Source organism: Ascaphus truei, chromosome 19 (genome assembly GCF_040206685.1).
Source record: "Ascaphus truei isolate aAscTru1 chromosome 19, aAscTru1.hap1, whole genome shotgun sequence".
Taxonomy (NCBI): domain Eukaryota; kingdom Metazoa; phylum Chordata; class Amphibia; order Anura; family Ascaphidae; genus Ascaphus; species Ascaphus truei.
Genome location: NC_134501.1, coordinates 11,870,862 through 11,897,084, shown reverse-complemented (window position 1 = coordinate 11,897,084; position 26,223 = coordinate 11,870,862). Strand labels below are relative to the sequence as shown.

Here is a 26,223-nt window from a genome sequence, read left to right as displayed (position 1 = left end):
CTGCTGCTAGAGGTGCCTTACTGGCCCATCGGGTAGCGAAAGGGTTAAACAAGTCCTTCAGAACACCCCCATCCCCTTCCCACTATGTGGATGCATCCCTGGGCTGAAAGCAGGGTCCCCCCACGCTCCCCCATCTCCGTGTACATGTGCAGGGCGGCAGAAGGATACAACTTCTGGATGAGGTGGTACGCGTGCTTGTAGTTCTGCGTGAGGAAGCAGAGGGACACGGTGGCCACGGGGTTGTGACACCAGGAGCGGTAGAGACAGCAGAACAGGCTGTGGCTCTCCTGAGATGGGACAGAGACAACAGACACAGGAACAGGGGTGTTACACAAAAGCTAATGATGGGACAGGGACAATATATGTAAGTGCTATACAAAAGGTACAGCACAGACAGCAAGAGGGGAAGTCACAGCAGGTATGGGGGTAAGAGTGATATACAGAGGTATACTTTTATTTTAGGAGTTAAATCTCTGGGATTGATGCCTTTTGCCCACCAATACGTATTTGTAATTATTATTTTAGAGTGGGTTTGTAAACACGGTGAACTAAGACTTGCGATAGGGTTGATTTCCTCTGGCTGCTCCCTTTTGTCTGATGTGTGTTCAATAAGAGTTTGCACATCCAGACCCCCACTCTCGCTTTCCCCCCTCCCCCCCCCCCCCCCCGCTCTCTCCCGCTCTCCTTATCTTTATTGGCTCTCTCATAAAAGGGTGGGAAACGGGGTGGAGGGAACACTCAACTGACATCCTCCATTCAGAGGCCCCCCGAAGAAGAGAAAATCATGCTTACTTTCCAAAGACTGTAAAGCAGGCAAATATTTGCTTTTAGCACTGTTACATTTGTTTAAGGGAAACCATTACATTGTTAGATTATTTACAAAGTGTTGTTTCTGGGTCAGCTACCATGGATTGAACCTTTAAGCCAGAAGTAAGGAAGATATGTGTGTTACCGACAAGTGCACGTAGGAACTGAAGGATATGGATGGATAGTATTGAGAGGTAAGCTTGGTGGTTAGCATGAACTTTAGTTATTAGAAAACAGACTATATTATAATGAGCTACATACACAGGTCTGCAGGGTAAGTGTCTCACTGAGACGTTCATGTATGTAATGATCTGCAGGGTACGCGTCTCACTGAGACGTTGTTCATGTATGTAATGATCTGCAGGGTACGCGTCTCACTGAGACGTTCATGTATGTAATGATCTGCAGGGTAAGTGTCTCACTGAGACGTTGTTCATGTATGTAATGATCTGCAGGGTAAGTGTCTCACTGAGACGTTGTTCATGTATGTAATGATCTGCAGGGTAAGTGTCTCACTGAGACGTTGTTCATGTATGTAATGATCTGCAGGGTAAGTGTCTCACTGAGACGTTGTTCATGTACGTAATGATCTGCAGGGTAAGTGTCTCACTGAGACGTTGTTCATGTACGTAATGATCTGCAGGGTAAGTGTCTCACTGAGACGTTCATGTATGTAATGATCTGCAGGGTGTTGGCTTGTAAAGATGTCTGCCTGATGTTAGAAAAAGGTACATACTGGGGTCTGCAGCATATGGATGTTATATATAGACAGAAATAATTATGTACTGTTATATAGAGATACAAATACTAGGTCTACATGCTATGGGTGTTATACAGAGGTACATACAGGCGTCTGTAAATCCTTGAGCTGACTGCGTAGCTGGAAGAGCTCAGATGAGGTCAGCAGGATGCTGTTCAGATTCTGCACCATGGTGGAGGCAAACTTTAAATCCTCCTCCCTCAGCAGGATGTCCGCCATGGAGTGGAAAATGTTCTCAGCATTCAGGAGGAGGCAGAGCTGCCTGGGGAGAGTCGCAGAGAGGGGGATAACACACACTGCCTACATGCAACACAGATACAAAGTACTCAACAGTATTACTACCTTCCCTGCCCAAGTCCAATGAACCCTGTTCCCTTTCAGAAGTGTGTGTGTTCTGTCCTACTGGGGAATCCTGCAGAGGATCACTGCAGAGCATCTCAACTCCTTTGCAGCTAAAGAAGCCTGTAGAGCAGGAAGTGCTCAACTCCCGTCTTCAAGAACCCCTCCAACAGGTCAGGTTTTAAAGGATATCCCAGCTTCAGCACAGATGGCTCAAATGAGTGGCTCAGTCTGAGTACCCCTGCTGTAGGGCACCAGGTTTCAAATTAAAGTGTCACTTAACTCCCAAAATAAAGCTACAGATTAATAACGTAATCCCCTTCATATTAAAAAGATAATTAGGGGACAGGCTCTATCAGAGCATCCCGAAGGGAGGCCGTATTGCCTCGGACAGAACAGAACCAAGCCCAGCGCTGTGTTTAATAGGCTACATAGAGGTGATCAGCAGCTACTTTTTTTTTAAAAATGGACGAGTATTTTGAAATGATTAAAAACATCTTTTTTCTAAACATTTCCATCATTGTGGGTTTTTACAATCTTTACATAATATCTTTTGGTGTCAGAACTCAAAACGTTTCAGGCAAATGATTAGTTTTGCCCCGTCTTTTGTTTGCAAAGTATTTCCAGTATGTTGCCTTCATTCGTCCAACATAAAAACACAAGTAAGTGATCGATTAAAGTGTGACAAGAAACGATGAATACCGTCATTATTTTCTACAACATACAAACAAGTCCGTTTTTTTTTGACGGTGATTTAATCTTTTTAGAAGAAGCCACTTACACCAAGTTTAAAAACAAAATTGACCCCCAGCTTTGAGCTGCTCCTCCAACACTTTCACTATAAAGCTATAAAACCTATAAACCCCCTCATTATCGGAGCCCAAATACGCCAGCACAAAGCTGCAGCCAAAACTCTTCCATGCTTACAGATCATAATTTAACCACTTTACTTAAATCTTTTCCATACCAGACATGCCTGCGGATACGTTTACCTACTTAATATAAATGTTGCTTACGGAGTCATATTTAATACTTATTTTTAGGGGATTATGTTTCAGTGTCACGCAGCTGCAAAATGTATTTAAACTGCAAAAAAAAAAAAAACCCCAACAGAATTAGCAAAGAAAACATTCTTTAGCCTTTAATTAGATTGTTTTTTTCTGATCAGGTGCTGTTATTTTTCATTGTTATTACAGCCGGGAAACGTACCTGTATTTCAGCATAATTTTTCCCCCCCAAATATTTTGTCACAATTCCAAATTTGACTTTAACATCTTAAAAAATAAAAAATAAATAACCCTGAAGGATGCTGGGAAGTGCTGCAACAAAACGCGCCAACGCAACTTCAAAACGGCCCTTCACATTTGGAAACCCCTTTTGTCGTGATGGGAATAATAGAATTTGGCGAGTTCGGACTGCGACATTTTTTTGTGTAAGATGGAAATTTGGTTCTATAAATCACACCTTCCATAGACCTAAAAGAAGGATAGGAGACTTTTCTGAAGCTTTGTGAACAATGGAAGCAATGTCTTTATTTGAATGTACCAAGACACATTTGACAAGTACCATTGTGGTGCCGTATTCCCCCCACCCCATCCCCTTTGCCTACGCCCCGTCCTGTCTGTTCCCCCACCCTTCCATTCTTTCCTTTTCATTTTGGTGTCAATCTGATGTATGATGTATGATGTAAAAGCGACAGAGCGATTAAAACAGGGAGCGTTAACACAGGAAAAGATAAGAGGGCGTTTGAGGTGGGGGGCGAGCAGTTCTCCAGGCATGAAGCAAGGGGGGGGGGGGGGACGACAGGTAGGATAATGAAATGAGAGCGACAGAGGTGGTCATGTGACGAGAACGCCGCCTGCAAGCATTCAAGAACGACAAGTTGCCATGGTAACTGGGAAAACCCAAAGGAGCTAGAAAGGACCGCGTGGCAGAGCCAGGGAGGAAAGTGTTCATGCACAAAGGGCACCGCAGGAGTTGAGTTATGTCGCCCAAGAGATCTAGCAACTGGCACATCTATGACAACATTGGTTCTGTGTGAATTACTGGAGAGGGGGAAACGTGACGAGGAGAAGGAGAGAGAGCTAAATGGGAACAAAAAGATGAGAGCGATGAAAAGAGACAGCGGAATATGAAGCTGGAGGGTTATGGAGATAAATCCAGAGGGGAAGAAGGAGAAATGGAGGGAGAGGGATTGCATGAGAGAGATAAAGAGGAGGATTCAATACACGCAGGGAGCAAGGAGGAGACGGAGATAGTGAAACCTGGGAGAGGAAAAGCCAGGTAAGGGGCACTATGGGTAAGGGACACTATGGGTAAGGGGCACTATGGGGAGAAGGAGACAGAGAGGAACAGAAAATGGGAGCTCAGAGGAAGAAAACGAAAGATGGAGGCAGTTCCTGTGCTGCTGTAGAGCGGGTGGGGGAATAGAAAGGATAAAAGGGAAAGAGAGAGGATGGATGGAATGAAATGGGCTATGAAATGATGATAATTGTGCCGCAGAGAAGGAATCAGGTAGGGGAATGTGTGTGTTCAATGTCTATGGCTGCCAAAAGTAGGTACATGTGTTCCAAAGAGGTAACAAGAGAAGGCAGTAATACCCAAACAGTGAGAATCTGTGGGCAGTGACTGCTTCTGCATCCAGCAGATCCTGGGGAGATGTTTTAGGGACTGCAGCTGGCACACTCCCCCCCGACCCCTCCCCGAGTCTCCCTCACACATCTCCTATTAAGGCAAAGCTCTGCCGAATCTCCCCCAACTGCTGTAACAATGCGAGCCCCGAACTGTGTGTAACCCGGCAACATAAACAGGCCCATCGTCCAACACCAGCTATGCACAGGCTTGTCCAGATGGAAGGTTTAAGTTCAAGAAGCAAAAGGAGCACCCATCCCCAAAAAATGTGCGTGGTTTGCTGCACGTCTACAGGCAAAGAGTACCACTATACTACAGCAGCCGGGGAGTGTATGTACTGTACCACTGAAAAGCCGTACGCAAGCAAGAGCTCAGAGACTTGTGAAATGTCTACTTTACTGGCGCATAGAACAGCCGCCCAGCAGAGGTGGCAGGGGCAAATACGATGATGGCATTCACTGCATGAACGCACAAATATATATATATATATATATGATCATTATTTATATTAATAAATGTCCAAATAGATGTCTAAACTAGCTCCATTATGTATTGTATGTCTTTATTTATAGAGCGCCAAAAGTGTACTCAGCGCTTCACAAAGAATACAGTACAGGGAATTAAAATACATTAAGCGCAGCAAAATCAGACAATAGGAAAGGAAATCCCTGCCCCGAAGAGCTTGTATTTGAATTGTAAGCAGGTATTAAACATGATGCTCATTCTAAATACATATATGTCAACACAGGGGAGCGTAATCTGTTCCCCCTGCACCCCCCTGCCGGCTGTCCCCCTCTCCTCGCACCCCGCCTTACCGTGGCTCGGACGTTCTAGCGGCATGACGTCATGTTGCCATGGCAACGTGCCGCAACATGACCCCGCGGCGTCATTTGATGCCGCGTTGCCATGGTGACGCGTCACCAGAAGACATTTGAACCAAAGTAAGAGTTACAGAGGCCTTCTCCGCTTCCCCGGCATTTCATTTAAATGCCTTCGGGAAGCGCGTGGGGCCTCCGTTACCCCCGCGCAGAATGTCACGCCCCCTTGATTTGCGCACCCCATATATGCCATAACAAACAGTCAATATAATTGAAGCCGTAGGCATTTTTTCCAATCAACATTAGTGTTCTGGCCCAGACTCAGTGTGGGTAATGAGTAGGATCAGGCAGTTTAAACTCATCCAATTTAAATGCACACAGAGTCTTATCTTCTTTTAACTTTATTGGAGAGGGGTTAACAGAAACCTAAAATAACTTGCAGGTAGCATTTGTGAGAGGAAGGTAGAAAATGATTGCCTTGTTCTGGGGTGACAGTGAAAGGGATGTTACTCACAAGGCTGACGATTCCAAAAGGAAGCATGCTTTCCTGTGCAAGCAGGAAATACAAAATCAGGACAATGCCAACTAACAGGGGAACAGTCCAACGTACTGGGGAAAGGGGGCATTGCCAAGGCAACTGGCTGGCAAGCCACAAGGGGAAGCAACATTTTTGCAAACTAGACTCAGGAGAAATGGCTGCCTCAGAACAGAGAAAATAAGAGAGGTTCCAGGACAAGAAGAAGAGCGTCATGATTAATGTGAAGAACCAAATCAAATGCATTTAAAATGTCATGATTGTTATGCGATATCCCCGGGTGACAATTATTAATGAAGGTGTCCAATTAGTGAAATTATTAGAGACCCTTTATAAGGGAACACACCCCCTACCGGGACATTATACCCGAAGAAGCAAATTTCTTTAGTGAAACGCGTAGGGTGACACGATCTAGAAGCGTTTGCTTTGAGGAGGTGACTGAAAGTATTGGAACTGCGCAGAGCAGGTCTCTGTGTGATCGGAAGCGGGGCAGAGTGCGATCGCGATGGAGAGCGCGGGGATCGAATGCCGGGAGGCACACAACAGAGTCTACAGCATAGCAGGGAACGTGCGGATCAGCTGTGGGGAGGCGTGTGACGTCATACCGCTGGGACGCAAGACGTGTGACGCGAACACGGAAGTGCCCACTGAACGAGGGTCGGAGCGCAATCCTCTGCAGACACGCCGAGATACACCAGCGGAGAGACGCGGACGGACCCCGAGAGCAGAAGCAAGAGCAGAAAATGCTGAGTCACCATTATATATATATACATACATATACAGTGTTCGACAAACCTACATATTTGCACGCCCCGGGCGAGTGGATTTAACATCGTGGCGAGCTCCTTTTGGCCCAAGCAGCACACGTGTGGTACTAGGTGGCGAGTAGATTTTTTTTGTTCGGCGAGTAGATTGTTTGGTGATTTGTCGACCACTGTACATATACATACATACATATATATATATATATATATATATATATATATATATATATATACACACATATATATATACATACATTATATATATATATATATATATATATATATATACACATATATACACATATATACACATATATACATACACACACACGGCTCTTAAAGAATGGAAACATCCATGAGTTTAATTTCAAAAGTTAATGTTTGTATATGTTTACTAAATTTTAAAACGTTATTGTACTATTGGCATCTTTCTCGATTCCATATGTACATGAGGATAATTCCGCATGACTGAAGAACACTCCATCCTCCAATGGAATTTCATCCACTTATTCTACTATTCCATCACGTGAGTTCTGCGGTTGCTCATATAAATGTAAGTTCACTATAAGGTTCTTTAATATATCATCATGTGGAGACATATAGCCACCTAAAGGTTATTCTGATATATGGTGATATTGAATGCATGGGGGGGAGGGGGGGTTATTGAGACTCAATGTAACATCCCACAGGAATATTATACTGGTGTATGTAATCAACATTGGCATATTAACACCATTTACGATACATACTACACACGGTTTTCCTTTTTCTTCATTCACATATTGCACGGAGCATTAAACCACGAGGACCAGCGCCAAGGAGGACCATTTCTTCCAACAATGACTGCATGAATCGGTTCGTCAAGTACAAATGAACGGAGTGATTAGCAAAGTATGAGATCAAATATGGAGTACTGTCTTAGAGTAATTACAGAGACTGCTCAGTCTTGGTGAGCCAAGTAATCCTCATCTGTAATGAAACATAATGTATGGATGTAGCAGGCAGACTAATTCAGCTGAGGTTTTGGTGCAGTGGATTTGATGATCATGTTGACAGGGTCTCTTAAGAGTTCACAGAGAGGGATCACAGTAAGAGAGTCTCCAAATGGGATCTTAGAGACCTGCAGAGAATCTTTTAACTCTTCCCTTGTCTCTGCTCTTCACATTGTACAGCCCCCTCACTAACAGAGAACGCCCCAGCTATTAAAGTTACATTCACACTTGGCTAGACACATTTTACGTTAAGTATTGCACTTACTTTTCCATGTTTACTTTGAGCACATGCATTTCGGGAAATGGCTGCCGTACATTTTTGTTCATGGTATCTCTAAAGAAAAATCACAGCCACCTCTGGCCGGGATTCATCAAGCCGTGATGGGGGGTGGGGGTAATCGCAACCTTATCTGGAAGTAACGGCCATCAGCTGAAATCGGGGTGTGATACTCAGCATCCTGGCTTGATGAATGCCGCCCTATATCATCGAGCACTTTAGGAACGCTGCGATGTTCCTTCCCATAAATGTAAGTCGCTGATAGAAGCAGCATACACAGTATACCATTTACATTGTTCTGCTCAGAGTTAGACCTGCAGACGTGCGTCTTTAGGCAACGCTATGCAAGTCTCAGATAGAAGCAGCATACACAGTATACCATTTACATTGTTCTGCTCAGAGTTAGACCTGCAGACGTGCGTCTTTAGGCAACGCTATGCAAGTCTCAGTAGGAAAGAACATGAGAAATGTTCTGCAATGGTCTAGGAGAAAGGATTAAGTGATACTCTGCAGTGGTCATTCTCTAGTAAGGAGCGAAGTGATGAGCTGCACGCTTCTAAAAGGGTTCTCAAACGTTTTCTTATTGTACATCATTTCCATGTTCAGAATCATTTGGAGAACAGCCCTATTTACACTTCGATCTCTGTCCATCAGTATATATGTAAATATATAAATACAGTACCCGTTTCTAAATAGTGATAGAAAAGGCAGACTGCAGGAAAGGGCTATTTAAAGTGAATATTGTACGGCTTCAGCGATTTCCACCAAGGTCTTTGGGGGCCATTTGTGGTCCAGGGACCATCATTTTGTGAACCACCGTTCTAGAAGTAAGCTGCACTATTGCATGTCGTCTTGTTAAAAGGCCGACAACGTTACACAGAATGGCCGTCATGCCACGGGGAATAGAATCATTTGATTGGTTGATGGCTTGGATTAGATTCATAGTGACTAGTGCCGTTGGCCAAGATGATATCCCGACATAGCGTAATGTATTTAAGGTCATAGTGCAGATTTTCTGTAGGCCCGCATTTAAAAATACATCATAGCGTATCATGACATGATGGTAAATGGCAGTGGGTACCATCTGTACAGTGGGCAGACCAGTGCTGCATATCAAACCCAGCATCATTAGGCAGACAAACACAGCATGTGACCCGGGAACCAGAGTACCACTAGGACGAACCTAGCCAGTAACGAGCCGCACACTGGCACAGGACGGAGGGGGGGGGGGGGGAGGGGGAGGTACGCGCAGGGATGTGCGCGCGTTTATGTGGAGACGGGTAGGGAAGGGCCATCTTTTTCTTGTCATTTTAATGTTTACTCTGCTCCTCTGTCTCGGGAGGTGAAGACCTCTCCATGTTACAGATCCGCAGAGTATCACTCAGCGTCGTCCTTGCCAGGCAACCCAGCAGAGTATTACTTCACCCCCTCCCAGTAACACCAACCTACAGCGTTTCCCTGGTAAAGCATCTCTCTTAACCCTTTCAGGTTCCCAGACATAACGAGCATCTTTCAAGGCTACACTCCAGCTGTTTATTTTCTGACTTCTATGGCCGGATTGCTCCTTACTCCAGGATTCCTGATACGGGGGACACTATTTTTATATATTTCCTTGCCTGCAAGGCGATCATTAAAGGCAGTGTCATTGCTAAGTGGCACCTCAAAGCATATATGCCATTTATCCCATCCCACAAACAATGGGGATGTCACATTGTGACTATCTTTAGGATAAGGAATGCTTCTGGAGCAATTGGCAGTGTGGTTACACATCCTCGGACCTCCTGATTATGCTCTAGCGCAGAGGACTGCTTTAACCCTTTCCTTATCGCAGGACCCGCAGAGCACCACAAAGACCCTTCAGAGAAAAGGAGCCTGCAGACCATCACTCAGCCACCCCCGCTAGTGAGTAGGGTTGCCAGGTGGCTTCTCCAAAAATACGGGACTCAATGGTGAAAGGTGCGTCAGGTCACTATGTCCGGGGAGGAAAATACCGGACACATACATGTCCAGTATTACAGTACCTCTCATTTTTTAGTGGACAGAGTATCCAAATGCAGGACAGTCCAGTTCAACACCGGACACCTGGCAACCCTACTAGTGAGACATTCAGAACGCTTAACCATCTATTTATGCTGGAGATCAGAAGAGCGTCACTTAACCTCTTCATTGCTCGTGATATCCAGAGTATTACTAAAATTCCTTCCCACTTAGAAATTTGCAAAGCATGGGTCATAAAGCAAAACATACATATCCATGTATAGCGCGGGGAAACATAGCTCCCGTATGCGGCACTGCAGTAACGCATGTATACAGTACCTCTGGAGCAGCCAGCGGGTTAACGGCACTTCCTCTGCTGGGCTATTTTGGTCTCTGGCTTAATTTCTGTCTCTTTCCCCCCCTGCATACTTCTCCCTGCCAGTAATTGCTCCCAGCCCTCACTCTGCTCGGGGGGTGACAGGATGTTTGCATCTTTCAGAAGCAGAAGCAGTAACCTTCTGACTTTGAACGAAACAAGGCACTCCAGGGTTGGGTTACCCGAAGGTCAGCTCACCATGAGGATCCATATCTGTAGCAGCAGTGTTAGCCATCTCCTTTGCTGGCAGAACCTGGGGGCCCATATTTACTGCGCAGTGCTATGCCTGAAGACGGAAAGGTCTATTTCTGTGAGTGGGCTGTAAGGTGTATTCTGACAGTGGAGGAGGTCTTGTGGTGTGAGTGAGTGAGAGAATGGAAATATTACTGTATGCTCATTTGCATGTCTTAGATAGGTCTGCAACCCCGCCTTTCACCATTATCACCCAGCACTTCAACTGCAGCAAGGGATCCTGGGAAATGACATGCGAATGAGCACACAGTGCCACCTTTTGCTTCAAAACCATTTAACATGATCCCTATAACTTTACTAAGTGTGTATATGTGTGTGTGTATATGTGTGTGTGTGTATATGTGTGTGTATATGTGTGTGTGTACATGTGTATGTGTGTGTGTGCATGTGCGTGTGCATGTGTGTGCGCGCGCATGTGTGTGCATGTGCGTGTGCGTGTGTATGTATATGTATATGTATATGTGTGTGTGTATGTATATATGTGTGTGTGTATGTATATATGTGTGTGTGTGTATGTATATATATGTGTGTGTGTGTATGTATATATGTGTGTGTGTGTATGTATATATGTGTGTGTATGTATGGAGATATTATTGTTACACACTGATGTCATCATGTGAATGCCACAGAGATAAAAATACAATTTGCACTAGTTTCCCTGGGGATGTTCAGGGAAAATAGTAAAACAACACTATAATGGTGAAGCAACAGGCAATGCAGCCCTCAAAATCGTGTAATGGCAGACATTTAAAGCCCCCTGCAAATAATGCCTCCTTCCTTTATTCTCTCGCAGGAAGAGATACATACTGGAGGATATCGGAATGCCTTTGCATTGTGCTGTATGGGGAAGGGATTAACAATTCCTCGCTGCTTTGCGATAGGAAAGGGGAGAAGCACGTATTCAGATCACAGGAAAGGATAAAAAAAAGGGGTTAAGCGCTGCCTCCATCTCCTGGCGGAAAAGGGGTCAAGTAATGTCCTGCATGTCTCAATCAGGGAAGGAGAATGGTGGCGAGATAATTGGGAGGTTGCTCTAGCGTGGCACTGCTAGTGGACTATATGGATGTACAGTTCACGGTCAGGGAGCGGTGTCCGGGAGATTCCGGCATGAAAGAAAGAATTCTGCAACCACCTCGCCAAGCAATTAAAAGTAGTTCAGCTCCCAGCTGCATGAAACAGAGAACGCATGAGTTCCCAGCAAACCCCAGGACAACAAGATTAAACAGCTCCATGAGGCAATGTGCTGAGAAGACACATTACAGAGAGATAAGACAGACCCATACAATGTCTTCAGCTAACCAGAACAAACTATCTGCTGGGAGACAGATAGGGGGGAGAGAGCGGGAGAGGGGAGGGGGGGGGGGAGAAGAGAGAGAGGGAGAGAAAGAGGGAAGGGGGGGAAGAGAAAGAGGGAAGGAGAGGGGGGGGAGAAGAGGGAAGGAGGGGGCAAAAGAGGGAAGGAGGGGGCAAAAGAGGGAAGGAGGGGGCAAAAGAGGGAAGGAGGGGAGGAGAGACGGAGGGCAGGGGGGAGAGACGGAGGGCAGGGGGGAGAGACGGAGGGCAGGGGGGGAGACGGAGGGCAGGGGGGAGAGACGGAGGGCAGAAGGGAGAGACGGAGGGCAGGGGGGAGAGACGGAGGGCAGGGGGGAGACACGGATGTGAGGGTGGGAGAGAGAGGGAGAGACTAGGGGAAGGGGGGGAGAGAGGGGTGTGAGAGAGACACGGAAGAGAAATAACAGGGAGAGCGGTATACAGAGAGGTGGAAGGAGCCACCAAGAAAGGAAAGAGAGGGTGGAGTGAGAATAAATGAAAATCAATGAAAGAGGGGGGATAGGTGGCCAGAAATGAGAATGGAAAGAGGGACAAAGAAGAGCGAGAAAGAAGAAAAATCCCTGCCAGATCGGGAGGAACAGAGAGATTGGGCAATAAAGAGAAACGCAGATGGATGATTAAGATACAGAAAATCCTAATGAGAATGACGGAGTGATCAGGCAGAGAGAAAGCGGCCGGAAGAAAAGGGCAGCTCTTCGCATCGCAGCAGCGGGAGTCCTCCGCTGGGCTGGGAGTGCTGGCAAATTAGGAAGGTTTTCCCAGCTCCTGCTGACACACCGTTACTCTACTCTACGCTTCATCATCACACGGCTTCAGAGAGGACATAGCATACAGAAGGGCGGCCAACTCCAGCCCTCAAGGGCCACCAACAGGTCCGGTTTTAAAGATATCCCAGCTTCAGCATTGGTGACTTAATCAGTGGCTCAGTCAAAGACTGAGCTACCTGTGCTGAAGCAGGGATACCCTGAAAACCTGACTGTTTGGTGGCCCTTGAGGACTGGAGTTGCCCGCCCCTGGACTATAGTATCACGTGAGGAGTACGGAGGATACGGTCCCTAAAATGAGCATCTCACGGTCCCTAAAATGAGCATCTCGGTACAGCTGTACTACACTGCTCCCCTTGTTAGAATACATGTATATAAGAATACCTTATTAAAAGGACATCTCGTGGTTTCAATACCTCTTCCCATCATAGAAATCCCTTTAATAACCCACTAGGACATCTCACCTCCCTCCCTCCCCCCAATGTGCCGCTTCCTTAAGAGGGGTCGCCATTATAACGGATCCCTCTTATGAAGGCTCACAGTCCCAACATTTGCCTTCGTATTGGAGAAATCCCAGTTACAAAAACCTACTTATTTTAAATGCAGGATGAAGGAAGCTGCCCAGCCCCCTAGCAACAGCCGCTCTCTCCCTGCTCGGGGAAATCCTGTGACCCCCCCAAGCCGGTGAGGTTACTATGGCCAGAGAGGTAACACCGGTATACACACACACGCCCAGAGAGGTAATACCGGTATACACATACACGCCCAGAGAGGTAATACCGGTATACACATACACGCCCAGAGAGGTAATACCGGTATACACATACACGTCCAGAGAGGTAATACCGGTATACACATAAACGCCCAGAGAGGTAATACCGGTATACACATACACACCCAGAGAGGTAATACCGGTATACACATACACGCCCAGAGAGGTAATACCGGTATACACATACACACCCAGAGAGGTAATACCGTTATACACATACATGTCCAGAGAGGTAATACCGTTATACACATACAGTGTTCGACAAACCTATACATTTGCACGCCACGGTCGAGTGGATTTAACATCGTGGCGAGCTCCTATTGGCCCAAGCATCACACGTTTGGTACTAGGTGGCGAGTAGATTTTTTTGTTGGGCGAGTAGATTTTTTTGTTGGGCGAGTAGATTTTTTGGTGATTTGTCGACCACTGCACATACACACCCAGAGAGGTAATACCGGTATACACATACATGTCCACAGAGGTAATACCGGTATACACATACATGTCCAGAGAGGTAATACCGGTATACACATACACACCCAGAGAGGTAATACCGGTATACACATACATGTCCAGAGAGGTAATACCGGTATAAGCATACATGTCCAGAGAGGTAATACCGGTATACACATACACGTCCAGAGAGGTAATACCAGTATACACATACACGCCCAGAGAGGTAATACCGGTATACACATACATGTCCAGAGAGGTAATACCGGTATACACATACACGTCCAGAGAGGTAATACCGGTATACGCATACATGTCCAGAGAGGTAATACCGGTATACACATACACGTCCAGAGAGGTAATACCGGTATACACATACACGTACAGAGAGGTAATACCGGTATACACACACATGCCCAGAGAGGTAATACCGGTATACACATACACGCCCAGAGACGTAATACCGGTATACACACACATGCCCAGAGAGGTAATACCGGTATACACATACACGCCCAGAGAGGTAATACGGGTATACACATACACACCCAGAGAGGTAATACCGGTATACACATACACGCCCAGAGAGGTAATACCGGTATACACATACACGCCCAGAGAGGTAATACCGGTTTACACATACACGCCCAGAGAGGTAATACCGGTATACATATACATGGCCAGTATTACCTATTTTTTTTTACTGGACAGTGTCCAAATACAGAACAGTCCAGTTCAATAGTGGACACCTGGCAACCCCAACTACAAGAAGAATCACTTTTTGAATAACACAATAACTCACAGCCGGATAGTGACTTAACCTATAGAAAGAACATCACCCCACAGTCTTTTCTAGGAGAGACATTTGTTGAAGAAACCCTTGAAGGAACAAGGTCATCCTTTTTATGGGAGAGACTCCTGTTACAAGAATATCTGCTGACAGCCCCTCCAAGTGCCTTCTTCTGAGACGAGGCCCCATTACAAACCCAATTCTTTACTAGAACCTATTGGTCGATGGTGGACCGTCCAGTAATGGTGTCCCTGTGCTCCCATGGGTGATGCATTGATATACTCTACTCCCACCCGCGTGGTTCCTTCGCTCACCTAATAATAAAGGCTCCTCTGGTCTCCAGCAGCTTCCTCTCACTGCTGAACCGCTTCAACAGGTTGATCATGAAGCGATAGAAATACGAGTTCATGGCAGGTGTTGAGGGCGAGCACTCCAGACCCCGGGCACCTAGAGAAGTTAATTGAGAGGTACGGTGAGATAAGACCCTATATCAGGGGTGCTCAACTCCAGTCCTCAAGCCATCAACTGAACCTCAGATTGAGCCACCTGTGCCGAAGCTGGGATATCCTGAAAACCTGACCTGCTGGGGGGGGAGGGGGGGGGTGGGGAGGGTGTTGAGGAATGGAGTGGAGCCCCGTGTATAAAATACATCCATGTTAACTACCATTTTCTAATTGTTGTGACATTCTTTATTCTGGTGGCTATGGACTCCCCCTCCCCCCCATCAATGTATATAGTATCCCATCAATGTATATAGTACCGTGATGTTTATTTGTCCGCTTTGCATGGTTAGACCCGCAGTCCTGAACGTGCAAACCTTTGACATGGATATGAAACAGCTGAATCCGGTATTAAGGGTTGTTAGTGCCTGAATGCGTTGACATTATACCGTACATACCGTACCAAGTGAAACTGCACCTTTTATGCACAAAAGGTTTTTGTGCTTTTGCATATTAAGTAAATAAATAGAATTTTTCTTTAAGTCAGCGACAATCCAACGTATTTCCAATAAAGTGTACATATGTAGCGTGTGACATCAACTCCCCCCACCCTCCCCCTGTAACAGATATCCTGTTATAACTCAGAATATTCCAGTTTTATAGCACTAACTGACACACAGCTGGAGTGGCCTGCATTGCACCAATGGCAATGTTTTGCTGGCACTCAAAGGGTTACTTAAGTTTGAAGTATTTCTGCCCCAAAGCTGCCTATAATCCAAACGTAGACCCCTCACCTGCAGCCAGCTGCTTGTCTTCCCGGAGGATACTTTTCCATTGTGCATGTCCTCTTTAGGTGACTAAGCACGCAGAGGGCTCTGTAGAGGCAAGAGTTTCCCATCCCCTCATGCCCTGAAGGCTCATGGTCCTCCCCCATAAACCACAGACACAACTAGAAGCAGGTTCGCACGTAACCTACTTGCCCATAATTACGGAGACAAGGATTCCTCTGGTGGGATCAAAGAACCAGGGTCTCCCCCCGAGGGCAGGGCTAGGGAGTGGAAGACAGGAGCGAGGGGAGGGCGTGCTCGCCATTCCTGCAGAGCTCAGCTATTCAAAACTAATCAGGCAGGAATATCCTTGTAATGCAGACACTGTGCTAGATCCACATACACAGTCACGGCTCAACACACCAACATGCACTGCGCCAACTCAACACACACACAGTCAGATCTTTGGACACAAAAAGGCAACACACAAGCATCTGCACACACACCCAGACAGTAGCGACTCAACACAGAGACATGACCTACTCCTGCACATCACACACTGTCAGGTCTTTAGACAAAGACAGGCACTGTGCCAGCTCAACACACTACTGAGCCTCTAAACACAGACAGGCAGTGTGCGAGACAGACACAGCACCAGCTCATCACACAGCCAGGTCCCAGCATAAAGATATACAATTTGCAAGTTGAACACATGCAATCAGGTCTCAGCACGACATGCACTGCTCCAGCTAAACACACACAGCCATAGCTCACAGACACACTGCACCCGCGCAAAACACTAATGCCTTGGGCATAGTGGGCGCCCGCGCGACAGCGCACATGGCATCAGGCGCGCCTGTCGGCTGAGAGATCTGTGGACTGAGATCCACAGCGACGGGGAGGCGCGGCGTCACAAGCCTGGTTCGCCCTCATTGGCTGAATTGCATACGTGAGCCGGCGTCACAAATTCTCATGCCACCTCAGAGGTGCGGCCTGTTGTCCGCGCTGAGTGGTCGCTCACACTGTGGACGTGGCCTAAGAAGAAAGCCCCCTCTCCAGTTACGGCAAACACAAGGACCTTCACATTGATGGTTTCATACACTGCTCAACACACAGACATACTGTATACCAATACGCAGAAATACAGCACTCCATGCACAACATACACACGTAGCAAAGGTCACAGAATAGGCGCAACCAAGAGTGTACATTTCATGCTCTGTCTCTCTGGGTCAATCAAGCAGAGTGATTTGGGGAGCGGCTCTAGGGGCAATTAGAGAGGAGTTTCTGGGTGCAATATCTGCTTGAAACTGACCCACTTTTCCTCTTTCTTTGCTTTAATGGAAACCAGTGATGTTTGTGGTGTTAACCGCTGAGCCTAAAAAAAAATCAGCCTCTGTTTAAAGAAAACGTAAGTAACACATGTAATCCATATGGTGTCGGGAAGAAAACGATGCCGTCCCCAAAACGGTCTCGAATATTGTGCCCAATATCCTCTACTGAACACAAACACACACACACACACGTAGAATGACAGCTCCACATGTACTGCTCAACACACAGACATAAAGAGGGACAGCTGCGCCCTTAGAACAACTCAGCTGCACAAACACACATGGAGTCAGCTGTTTACACACGGCTAATTCTCAAACTGGCGGATAATGTTGTGGGAACAGGGAGCCACGCTGCAGGGTCTCTCCGTGGCTCAGACATGCGAGCGGTTGCATGAGGTCAGCAGCAGATTACTTGGCTGTGAACTGGAGAGTTGCCGATTTCATTCCAGGCAACAAATACAATTGTGGCAATTGCATCAATCCCAGTAATGACTTTCGCGCTTGGCAGCGTTATCATTTACAATCTCTGCTTATTTCTATGGCTAGGATCATTTCTCTCTTAGACCAGTCTTTGCGTCTCTCTTCCCTTTAATTCCCCTATTAGCTTTCTATTAAATCCGGTTGTAACTGCAGAGTCCTAGATCGCTTTCCTGTTCTGATCTCCTTATATCTCAGATCTAATCTCTTGCCATGTCCCTGATCTCTGCGTGTACGCTGCGCGAGGCTGTCTCCTGTGAACCCCACATCTACTCTCTCTGGTGCCCGTAAACGTTTATACCCACTGCTGCCCCAGATATGCCCTCCTGCCCGAGCTCCTGCACTGGCAATCTGCAGTTACTATTCAGCATGTGTCAAAGCTACTTACATGGAACAGCTTGTGCAGAATGGTACATGCCCAATAATAAATAAATGCAACTTTATTCGTTTCCTAGCTTGTACAGACTGTGTAAATTCCCTTAATCGTATCCTATCTTGCAGACTTTGTACGGACAGGTTAGAATTCAGCACTGTTGTAGTTAAAGGTCCTCTGTAGGGAAACAGAACCAGAACACATCTGCACCTCTCGGACTTCCTTCCCGTAGGTAGCCATCTTCATATCCTCACTAAACACTCACATAATCAATAAAGCTTTACATAGTTTGATTCGGGTCGAAGATCTCACGCCCTTTTGGCCAGTCACTACAAAGCAATTTACTTACTCACACCAAGTATCCAGACATAACCCTTAAACCAGGGGAGCGCAAACTTTTTTTGCTGCCCCTCTCCCCCCCCCCCCCGCCTGCTCTCCTCCTTACCTCGCCATTTGATGGCGCGTTGCCATGGTAATGCATCCTGGAGCTGGCTCAACCTCGGTAAGTAGCGGTTGCAGAGGCCTCGCGCGGTTCCCCGGCATTTAAATGCCTGGGGGGGAGAGAGCGGGACCTCTGCAGCTGCCCGCTACCCCCCACCATAAAAATCTTACGCCCCCCAGTTTGCGCAACACTGACTTAAACTATAAGCTCTCCAAGATCCTGATAACTTTGTGCTATTATTATACAGGGACAACTGTGCATCTTTATACTGAGAGAGAAGAGAAAGGTAGATGTATATCTAAGTCATAGTGGCTCGGAAATAAAGTGACAACGGAGTGAGAAATTGCTAGATAGCTGTGCACCTTATAGGGAGCCTGGAGTAGAAAGGTCACGGTCAGGGCCACCGACAGGGGGGGGACGGGACACACAGCTGTCCTTGGGATCTGCGACTCCACCTGGCACTGAATGGTGGGGGCAAGGGGGGGAAGAGTAGTGGAGGCGAGAGAGAGGGAGGGAGAGAGCGAGAGGGATGGAGGGGACAGAGCTGCGTGGGCACGAGAAGGAGAGAGGTGGGGGCAAGGGGGAGAGTAGTGGGGGTGAGAGAGGGAGAGCATGGTGGGGGCGAGAGAGAGGGAGGGAGAGAGCGAGAGGGATGGAGGGGACAGAGCTGCGTGGGCAAGAGAATGAGAGAGGTGGGGGCAAGGGGGAGAGTAGTGGGGGTGAGAGAGAGGGAGAGCATGGTGGGGGCGAGCGAGAGGGAGGGAGAGAGCGAGAGGGATGGAGGGGACAGAGCTGCGTGGGCACGAGAAGGAGAGAGGTGGGGGCAAGGGGGAGAGTAGTGGGGGTGAGAGAGGGAGAGCATGGTGGGGGCGAGAGAGAGGGAGGGAGAGAGCGAGAGGGATGGAGGGGACAGAGCTGCGTGGGCAAGAGAAGGAGAGAGGTGGGGGCAAGGGGGAGAGTAGTGGGGGTGAGATGGAGAGCATGGTGGGGGTGAGAGAGAGGGAGGGAGCATGGTGGGGGCGAGAGAGAGGGAGGGAGAGTGAGAGTGAGGGAGTGGTGGGGGCGAGAGAAGGAGACAGGGAGAGAGATGAGGGGATCTTGCAAGGCCGCCGACACTGGAGGGGCACCCAGTGGAAAACTCTAGTCCTGGGCCCCGGGAAAGCAGTCTGCGGCGCTGGTTGTGATGCATCTCATGGTAGAAGCAAAGTACGAAATAGCTGAGCTTCTGATACGAGATTGAATAAGTATGACATATTTATACTATATCTCACAGTAACACCGGAGAGGAAGATACACTTAACAGTGAGAGTGAAGCAAGAGACAGCTGTGCAGCTATGATAAACACATCCTGATATGGTGGTGAACGGACGAGAGCCCCTTCCCAGCCACCGAACAACCAACGGTAGCAGGAGGGATATTCATTTGAATCTAGCACAGATAGCTAGTGTACCCTAAGATACCCTCTGTAACCTGAGGCTCTGTAGACCCCAAAACAGACCCCCAGAGACTCCCATTTATAGCTCCTAGACAAGAGCATTCCTTCATATAACCAACATCGATCTCTGCGATACGATGGTCAAATTAGGTCATGGTTCCTCCCAGCCTCCAAGCGGAAAATGCACATTTCTATATTAATCTTCAATAACTCAGCAGATTACTTCAGAAGTTTGTTTCAACACAATTCCAGCACCTGTCACATAGGATCATCCAACATAAGCCCCCTTTACTACGCAGGTTTAACCCCTTAGCTGGCAGAGGGGCTTGCACCACAGGCAGTTAAAGCTGCAGTTCAGGCAATATCCTGCATGTGTGTTTTTTTTAATAAATCAGTTCTGTAGTAAGAAAAAATACTTTTAGCACTTTCTGTTTTAAAAACAACAACTTTGAAAGACCAATTTTCTTGTATTCTATTTTAACAGCCATTTACTAAGGCACTGCCCCTTCATGCTCTGTCACAAGCCCTGGCACACCCCTTTGTCAGCCCTGCCCTCCCTCTAGCACATGTCAGTGCAGGAGTGCTCATGAATATTCATGAGCTTCCACTGACTGACAGAAGCAGATGAAAAACATATGCCATATTTAAAGATGTCGCCAAATTTCGCTGATCAATACATGGAGAACGAATTGACCGGCAGCTATACAGTTCTTTAGGTAATTAGAGATTGCACACATGAAACTATTGAATTAAAAAAATAAATTAATTAAAAAAAAAAGACTGAACTGCAGCTTTAAGGGGTTAATAAAGAACATGTCCCTTTTGTGGAATGACTAGACCAGTGGTTCACAGCCTCTTCTGAGCAGAGACACCCGAGAAGGTATTTTTTAAAATCTCGGGACACCCTTGCTCTTCAGGCCTCACTCATACGCCTCCTCGCTAACACCCAACAAACCCGCCCTCCTTTTCACTAGCGCACACCCAACACGCTCACCCGCCCTCTTTTTACACACTCCCCATTCACCCTCACACAACACACTCACCCTTTTCCTCAACACACACTCCACATGTATCCCCATTTCTCACACAGCACTCACCGTTTCTTAATCATTAACACCACACTTACCTCCCCTCACCCCACAGAAAGCCCTAGCCTCCCACACCTTCCCCTCACTTCTATCCTCTTTCCTCCAACTTGGGCAGCCAGGAAAGTTTTTCCCGTGGTCCCCTTGGCAGAGAGTCAGGGCACACCAGAGCTTCCCTGCACCCCGTGTCAGAAACACTGGATTAGACACATCTGTAATAGTTGATTTGCATTCCTGCAGTGTTAGCCTACAGCTACAATATGAAATACAGACATCCCTATTAATGTATCGTTTGCAGTCACATTTATCATGAATAAACAACCTACCCAAGACACCCCGACACAGTGAGACACTAATCCCTGCAGTGCTAGAGGGGCCTCCAATGTACTGCTCAGCCTCAGAACAAGACTCTCCCTCACCCGTGCTGTTGGGCAGGGTGCCCCTCACAGGGGCTGGCACATGAAGCTCTGAAAGTCCCGTGGTGAGGTCGGTGCTGTCGCTGGACACGTCCGTCTGTCCGGCTGGAGAAGAGGCGATTTCTGCCAGGACCTCCAGATCCTTTAGGATGACCTGAGCGAGGGAAACAAAGAATAGGACATCGACCCTTGATGTGACCAATCTGATATGTATGTAGCAGCGGTGCCCTGACACATATAGTGCACTTTATGGTGTATACCTCACACACCCATCCAACGTGGGATATTGAATCTGCAAGTAGTAATATGAAGCAGTTGTGGAAAAAAAAAAACTCTACACGATATAGTTGAGGCAAGGTAGTTGGGTTATTGTATGTTGGACTATGTATCCTGAAACACCACAATTCGACAACTATTACATCAAACATCATAAATGACCAGCACACAAAGCAACTGAGACATATTGATAAAATACCATAAAACAAATGATTCAATAAGAAACAGCTGCCTTTTGTATACTCACATTGTGGTCTTCACGGTGAACATGTCTGAATTTGCTTTCTTTGCTTGTCGTGCTATGTACTGAATTTTTACTCTGACATTATCGGGACACCACTTGAGTTTCCAGTGGACGCCTCCCTTAATTACCTGTTCATATAACATTATCGCTGATATGATCTTTGTTAACTACAGTAGTCAGGCGTGGAAACGGCATTTTAATGATAAGAACTGCAAAACTTCAAACTTGGACCACAAAACCCAGCTGCAGATTTAAAAAACAGCCATGTAACAAAGTGATGAGGAAAGACTGGAAGGTTTTGTTTTAGGAGGCCCCCAGTGTAAGGGGAGATAGCTGCCTACGGGCTGAGAAGCAACACCAAGCTGGCGTTGGGTTGGACAGAGCTTTGGGGGCATCAAAGGAGGCCCGCATCGTGTGGGTCCGTCTGGCCCATAACCTGGTTACATGCGGGTAAGCGGCATGGCCTCCCTGCACGTAGTTAGGTCTGAAAAATACCAGGAGGCACATTGGCCAAAAGATCCCATCCCATCTTAAAATGTTTGTAATTACTAACAAGTGTAGGATATAGATTTACAAGGTAAGTGTCACAGCGAGGACAGGACAGCAGTGGTACTGCCAGGCCAAGGATGCAGAAAACGTAGGGATTTAGGCACTCACTGCACGGTCAGACCAGATGGTTACCCCAAGAAGAGATTGGTAGGCTGTAGGTGCCGGCTATACAGTCGGCACGGCTCTGTTTAGATATCAAGGACGAGGATGCAGGGTACTTACTAGCTGTACGCTTGAAACCAAACAGCCACAGGGGGGTTTTGTGTTCAGTTAAGGCATCCAAATTTAAGGGGGAAGTGAACCCTCATAGGTTTCATTTAACAGCGGGGATCAGTGTGACCATGACTGGTCAGCATTACTTTTGTAGCTTTAGAAGCAATGGAAACTGGATTCGTCAAGAATCGATACTAAGTAGAGCTCTACTTACAGTCTTTGCAGCAATTTCCATTTATTAAAGAACGGTGGAGAGTGAAACGTTTCAGGTCTAACACAGACCTTTTGTAGACTTATGTAAAATGGTCCAGTAAAGCTTTGTGTTGGACTCGTCTGTGTCACGGAGGGTTTTAGAAGGTCAAATGCTATACAAGAGCCTACGCGCTGCACCTTAAACCTTTATATATGAGAAGTAGGCAGGAGATGTAAATAATTAGTAAGACCCCTAAGGAATAGTTTGCCGTTTGGAAGGCCATATTTTCACAATGACATGAAGGTAGAAGTGATGTAAAAAGAGCAATTCAAATTGCTAGGGATTTGCATAAGAAACGTTGTGATGATAAGATTAAAGGACCAGAACATGTACACTACTGGAAGCCAGGAGGGAGGGGGCGGTACATCAAGGATATCAACCAAGTACAACATGGGATCCCTTTTTTACAGAAGGAATACGGGGCGAGAGAGAGACGGAGCGAGAGAGAGACGGAGCGAGAGAGAGACGGAGCGAGAGAGAGACGGAGCGAGAGAGAGACGGAGCGAGAGAGAGACGGAGCGAGAGAGAGAGACGGAGCGAGAGAGAGAGACGGAGCGAGAGAGAGAGACGGAGCGAGAGAGAGAGACGGAGCGAGAGAGAGAGACGGAGCGAGAGAGAGAGACGGAGCGAGAGAGAGAGACGGAGCGAGAGAGAGACGGAGCGAGAGAGAGACGGAGCGAGAGAGAGACGGAGCGAGAGAGAGACGGAGCGAGAGAGAGACGGAGCGAGAGAGACACAGAGCGAGAGAGACACAGAGCGAGAGAGACAGAGCGAGAGAGACACAGCGAGAGACAGAGCGAGAGAGACAGAGCGAGAGAGACACAGCGAGAGACAGAGCGAGAGAGACAGAGCGAGAGAGGCTTTAGAAAACCACTGTAATATAAATCCAGTAATATTGTATGTCTATTTATATAGCGCCATTAATGTACATGGCGCTTCACAGCAGTAATACACGTGACAATCATATAAATAACAAATAATAAAAATAACAGGTCATGGGACTAAGTGCTTCAGACATAAACGTAACATTTAGGAAGAGGAGTCCCTGCTCCAAGGAGCTTACAATCTAATTATGCTGTAAATTAGTTGTATCAGTGATACTAAATAGTGACAACAACATGATCTCTATTTGGTGAATAAAAACCCAATAAATACACAATGTGAGAATGGGTAGAATGTGCAATGAAAAAAAGGATGTGTGTCCAAAAGAGAAAAGTCTTTCTAGTGTGAAGAGTTTGCACCTAGTGCTGGAGTCTAGAGCTGCTTCTTCAAACATGGACCACATCCAATCGAAGTAGTGTGATCCAATAAAAATAACAAATATAACGTAAGTGCAAAGACAAATGCAAACTCACAAGGTCAAAAAAACCAATCAGGCAACGATCGAGCATATCAGGTAAAGATACCGGAATTCCGTCTCCTCGATGGTATGAGAAGATCCCAGTTGAAGTTTGGGTGGAGGTGACACCCATAAGTAGACTGGTCACAAATCGAAGTGGATAGCAAGTCTTCGGAATAGACTTGAAAGGGATAGAACAGGAGGGATGTGTGACGAATTCTGCCACCGTTCCAAATCCTGTGTCCGTAAAACCTCTCGCAAGGCCAACCCAGATCTAGTTGCAGTTGGGGGACAACAGGTGGACCAAAGAGGTACCGGAGTAGGTGCCAGCAGCAAACAATCCTCTTTATGGATGTTGGTCCAGGTTCCAAACCGTGCCAATGCTTTCTGCTGTGCTGCCAACTCGACCTCTGTATGTTGAGGGAGGGACTTGGAGACGTGAAGAGAGCCGACGTAGCTCACGTAACGCACGCAATGTCTCAAAAAGGTGATTCCTCTTTGGTACACCTGTACCTGGTACAACCAACTAGATCTGGGTTGGCCATGCGAGAGGTTTTATGGACACAGGATTTGGAACATGGCGGAATCATCACACATCCCTCCTGTACTATATACCTTTCAAGTCTATTCCGAGTACTGGCTGTCCAATCTGATTTGTGACCAGTCTACTTACTGGAGTCACCTCCACCCACACTTCAACTGGGATCTTCTCATACCATCGAGGAGACCTATGTCCGGTATCTTTACCTGATATCTTATATCATTGCCTGATTGATTTTTATTAAACTTGTGAGTTAGCAATTCTCTTTACACTTACATACATTTAATTTTGTTTTTATTGCATCACACTACTGTATGGAGCGTGCGCTTCGAGTTAGACATTATATATCTACATTTATCTATATATCTCTATACAGTAACGCTTCATCTGCCATTCATTTTTATGTGCGGAGATCCTTTAGGATGATAACGATTACTCCATATATCATACTGTACCTTAAGATATCGCAACAAGAATGTCAGTGACAAGTTCTACCATTACTCCTTCAACTGCAGGATACAAGGACATACCAATACATTGTATATTATAAGAGAAGCGGAGGTGTCAGAATATGATGGGCACGCTATACCTGCAAAGAGTAATAAGCACATTGCTACACTATTATTGATCCAGGGCTGCAGTAAAAGTCTATGTGACAAGGATTACTTTAAAAGGGACGCTCTCCAGTTCTCTCTCGCTGAGAAAAAGGGCTGAGCGATGCTCTGTTAGGGACGACGTTAAGGAACGTTCTACAGATTTTTATACCAGGCAGGAAGGGGAGCAATATTCTGCAGGGGTTTTGGAGATGAGCAATATTCTGCAGGTTACGGATGAGTCCAGCCTATTAAGCAGAGCTTTGCAGGTAAATAGCAGGGGATGAGTTAGGTGATGTGGGGAAGAGTTTACCAGCTCCCGATTGCCTCAGTTGAATGCAACACTTTCCAAGGGTAGAGAGCAGAGGTTGTGATTGTAACAGACGATTTAAAAAGACCATGTTGTCAGTTTAACACAGACGGACATTGTTAATAATCTTCCACTGTTATTACATCAGGCATCCGTCAGACATCCCTCCAGCGAACCACGCAGAAGGCGGCCAGATGCCGATCCTCTTGGGATAACAAGACAATGCGAGGATATATTTACAGACTAAAATTACTTGATAGACAGCGCACCAAAAAGCAGTTATTTGGGCATAACATGACTTTGCAGCAATATACAGCAACCATAACTCTGACCACAGACCTGCCTAGAGGACAGACACCCAAAACAAATGATTGGAGCCTCGTAGAACTACCTGCCGACCACTGACATCTCCAAGCACCAGTGTGGGGAAGCATATTTTCTGATATCACTGTTACTGGGTGATGGGAACTGCATGCAAAACCAACAGCTGAACCAGG

General features: G+C 46.6%; 1 protein-coding gene across 3 annotated transcripts in view; it reads right to left on the bottom strand.

Moving 5' to 3' along the window:
- Window positions 1-26,223, bottom strand: part of VAC14 (VAC14 component of PIKFYVE complex) — a 76,163-nt gene that overhangs the window by 9,301 nt on the left and 40,639 nt on the right. For 2 of the 3 annotated variants that reach the window (XM_075576579.1, XM_075576581.1), the window contains exons 13-16: window positions 21,319-21,562; window positions 14,954-15,086; window positions 1,655-1,829; window positions 169-287 (exon numbers count right to left, since the gene is read on the bottom strand). In XM_075576579.1, coding sequence (XP_075432694.1) covers window positions 169-287; window positions 1,655-1,829; window positions 14,954-15,086; window positions 21,319-21,562 — 671 coding nt within the window. The remainder of the gene's footprint in view (window positions 1-168; window positions 288-1,654; window positions 1,830-14,953; window positions 15,087-21,318; window positions 21,563-26,223) is intronic. The other variant, XM_075576580.1, reaches the window with a different exon arrangement.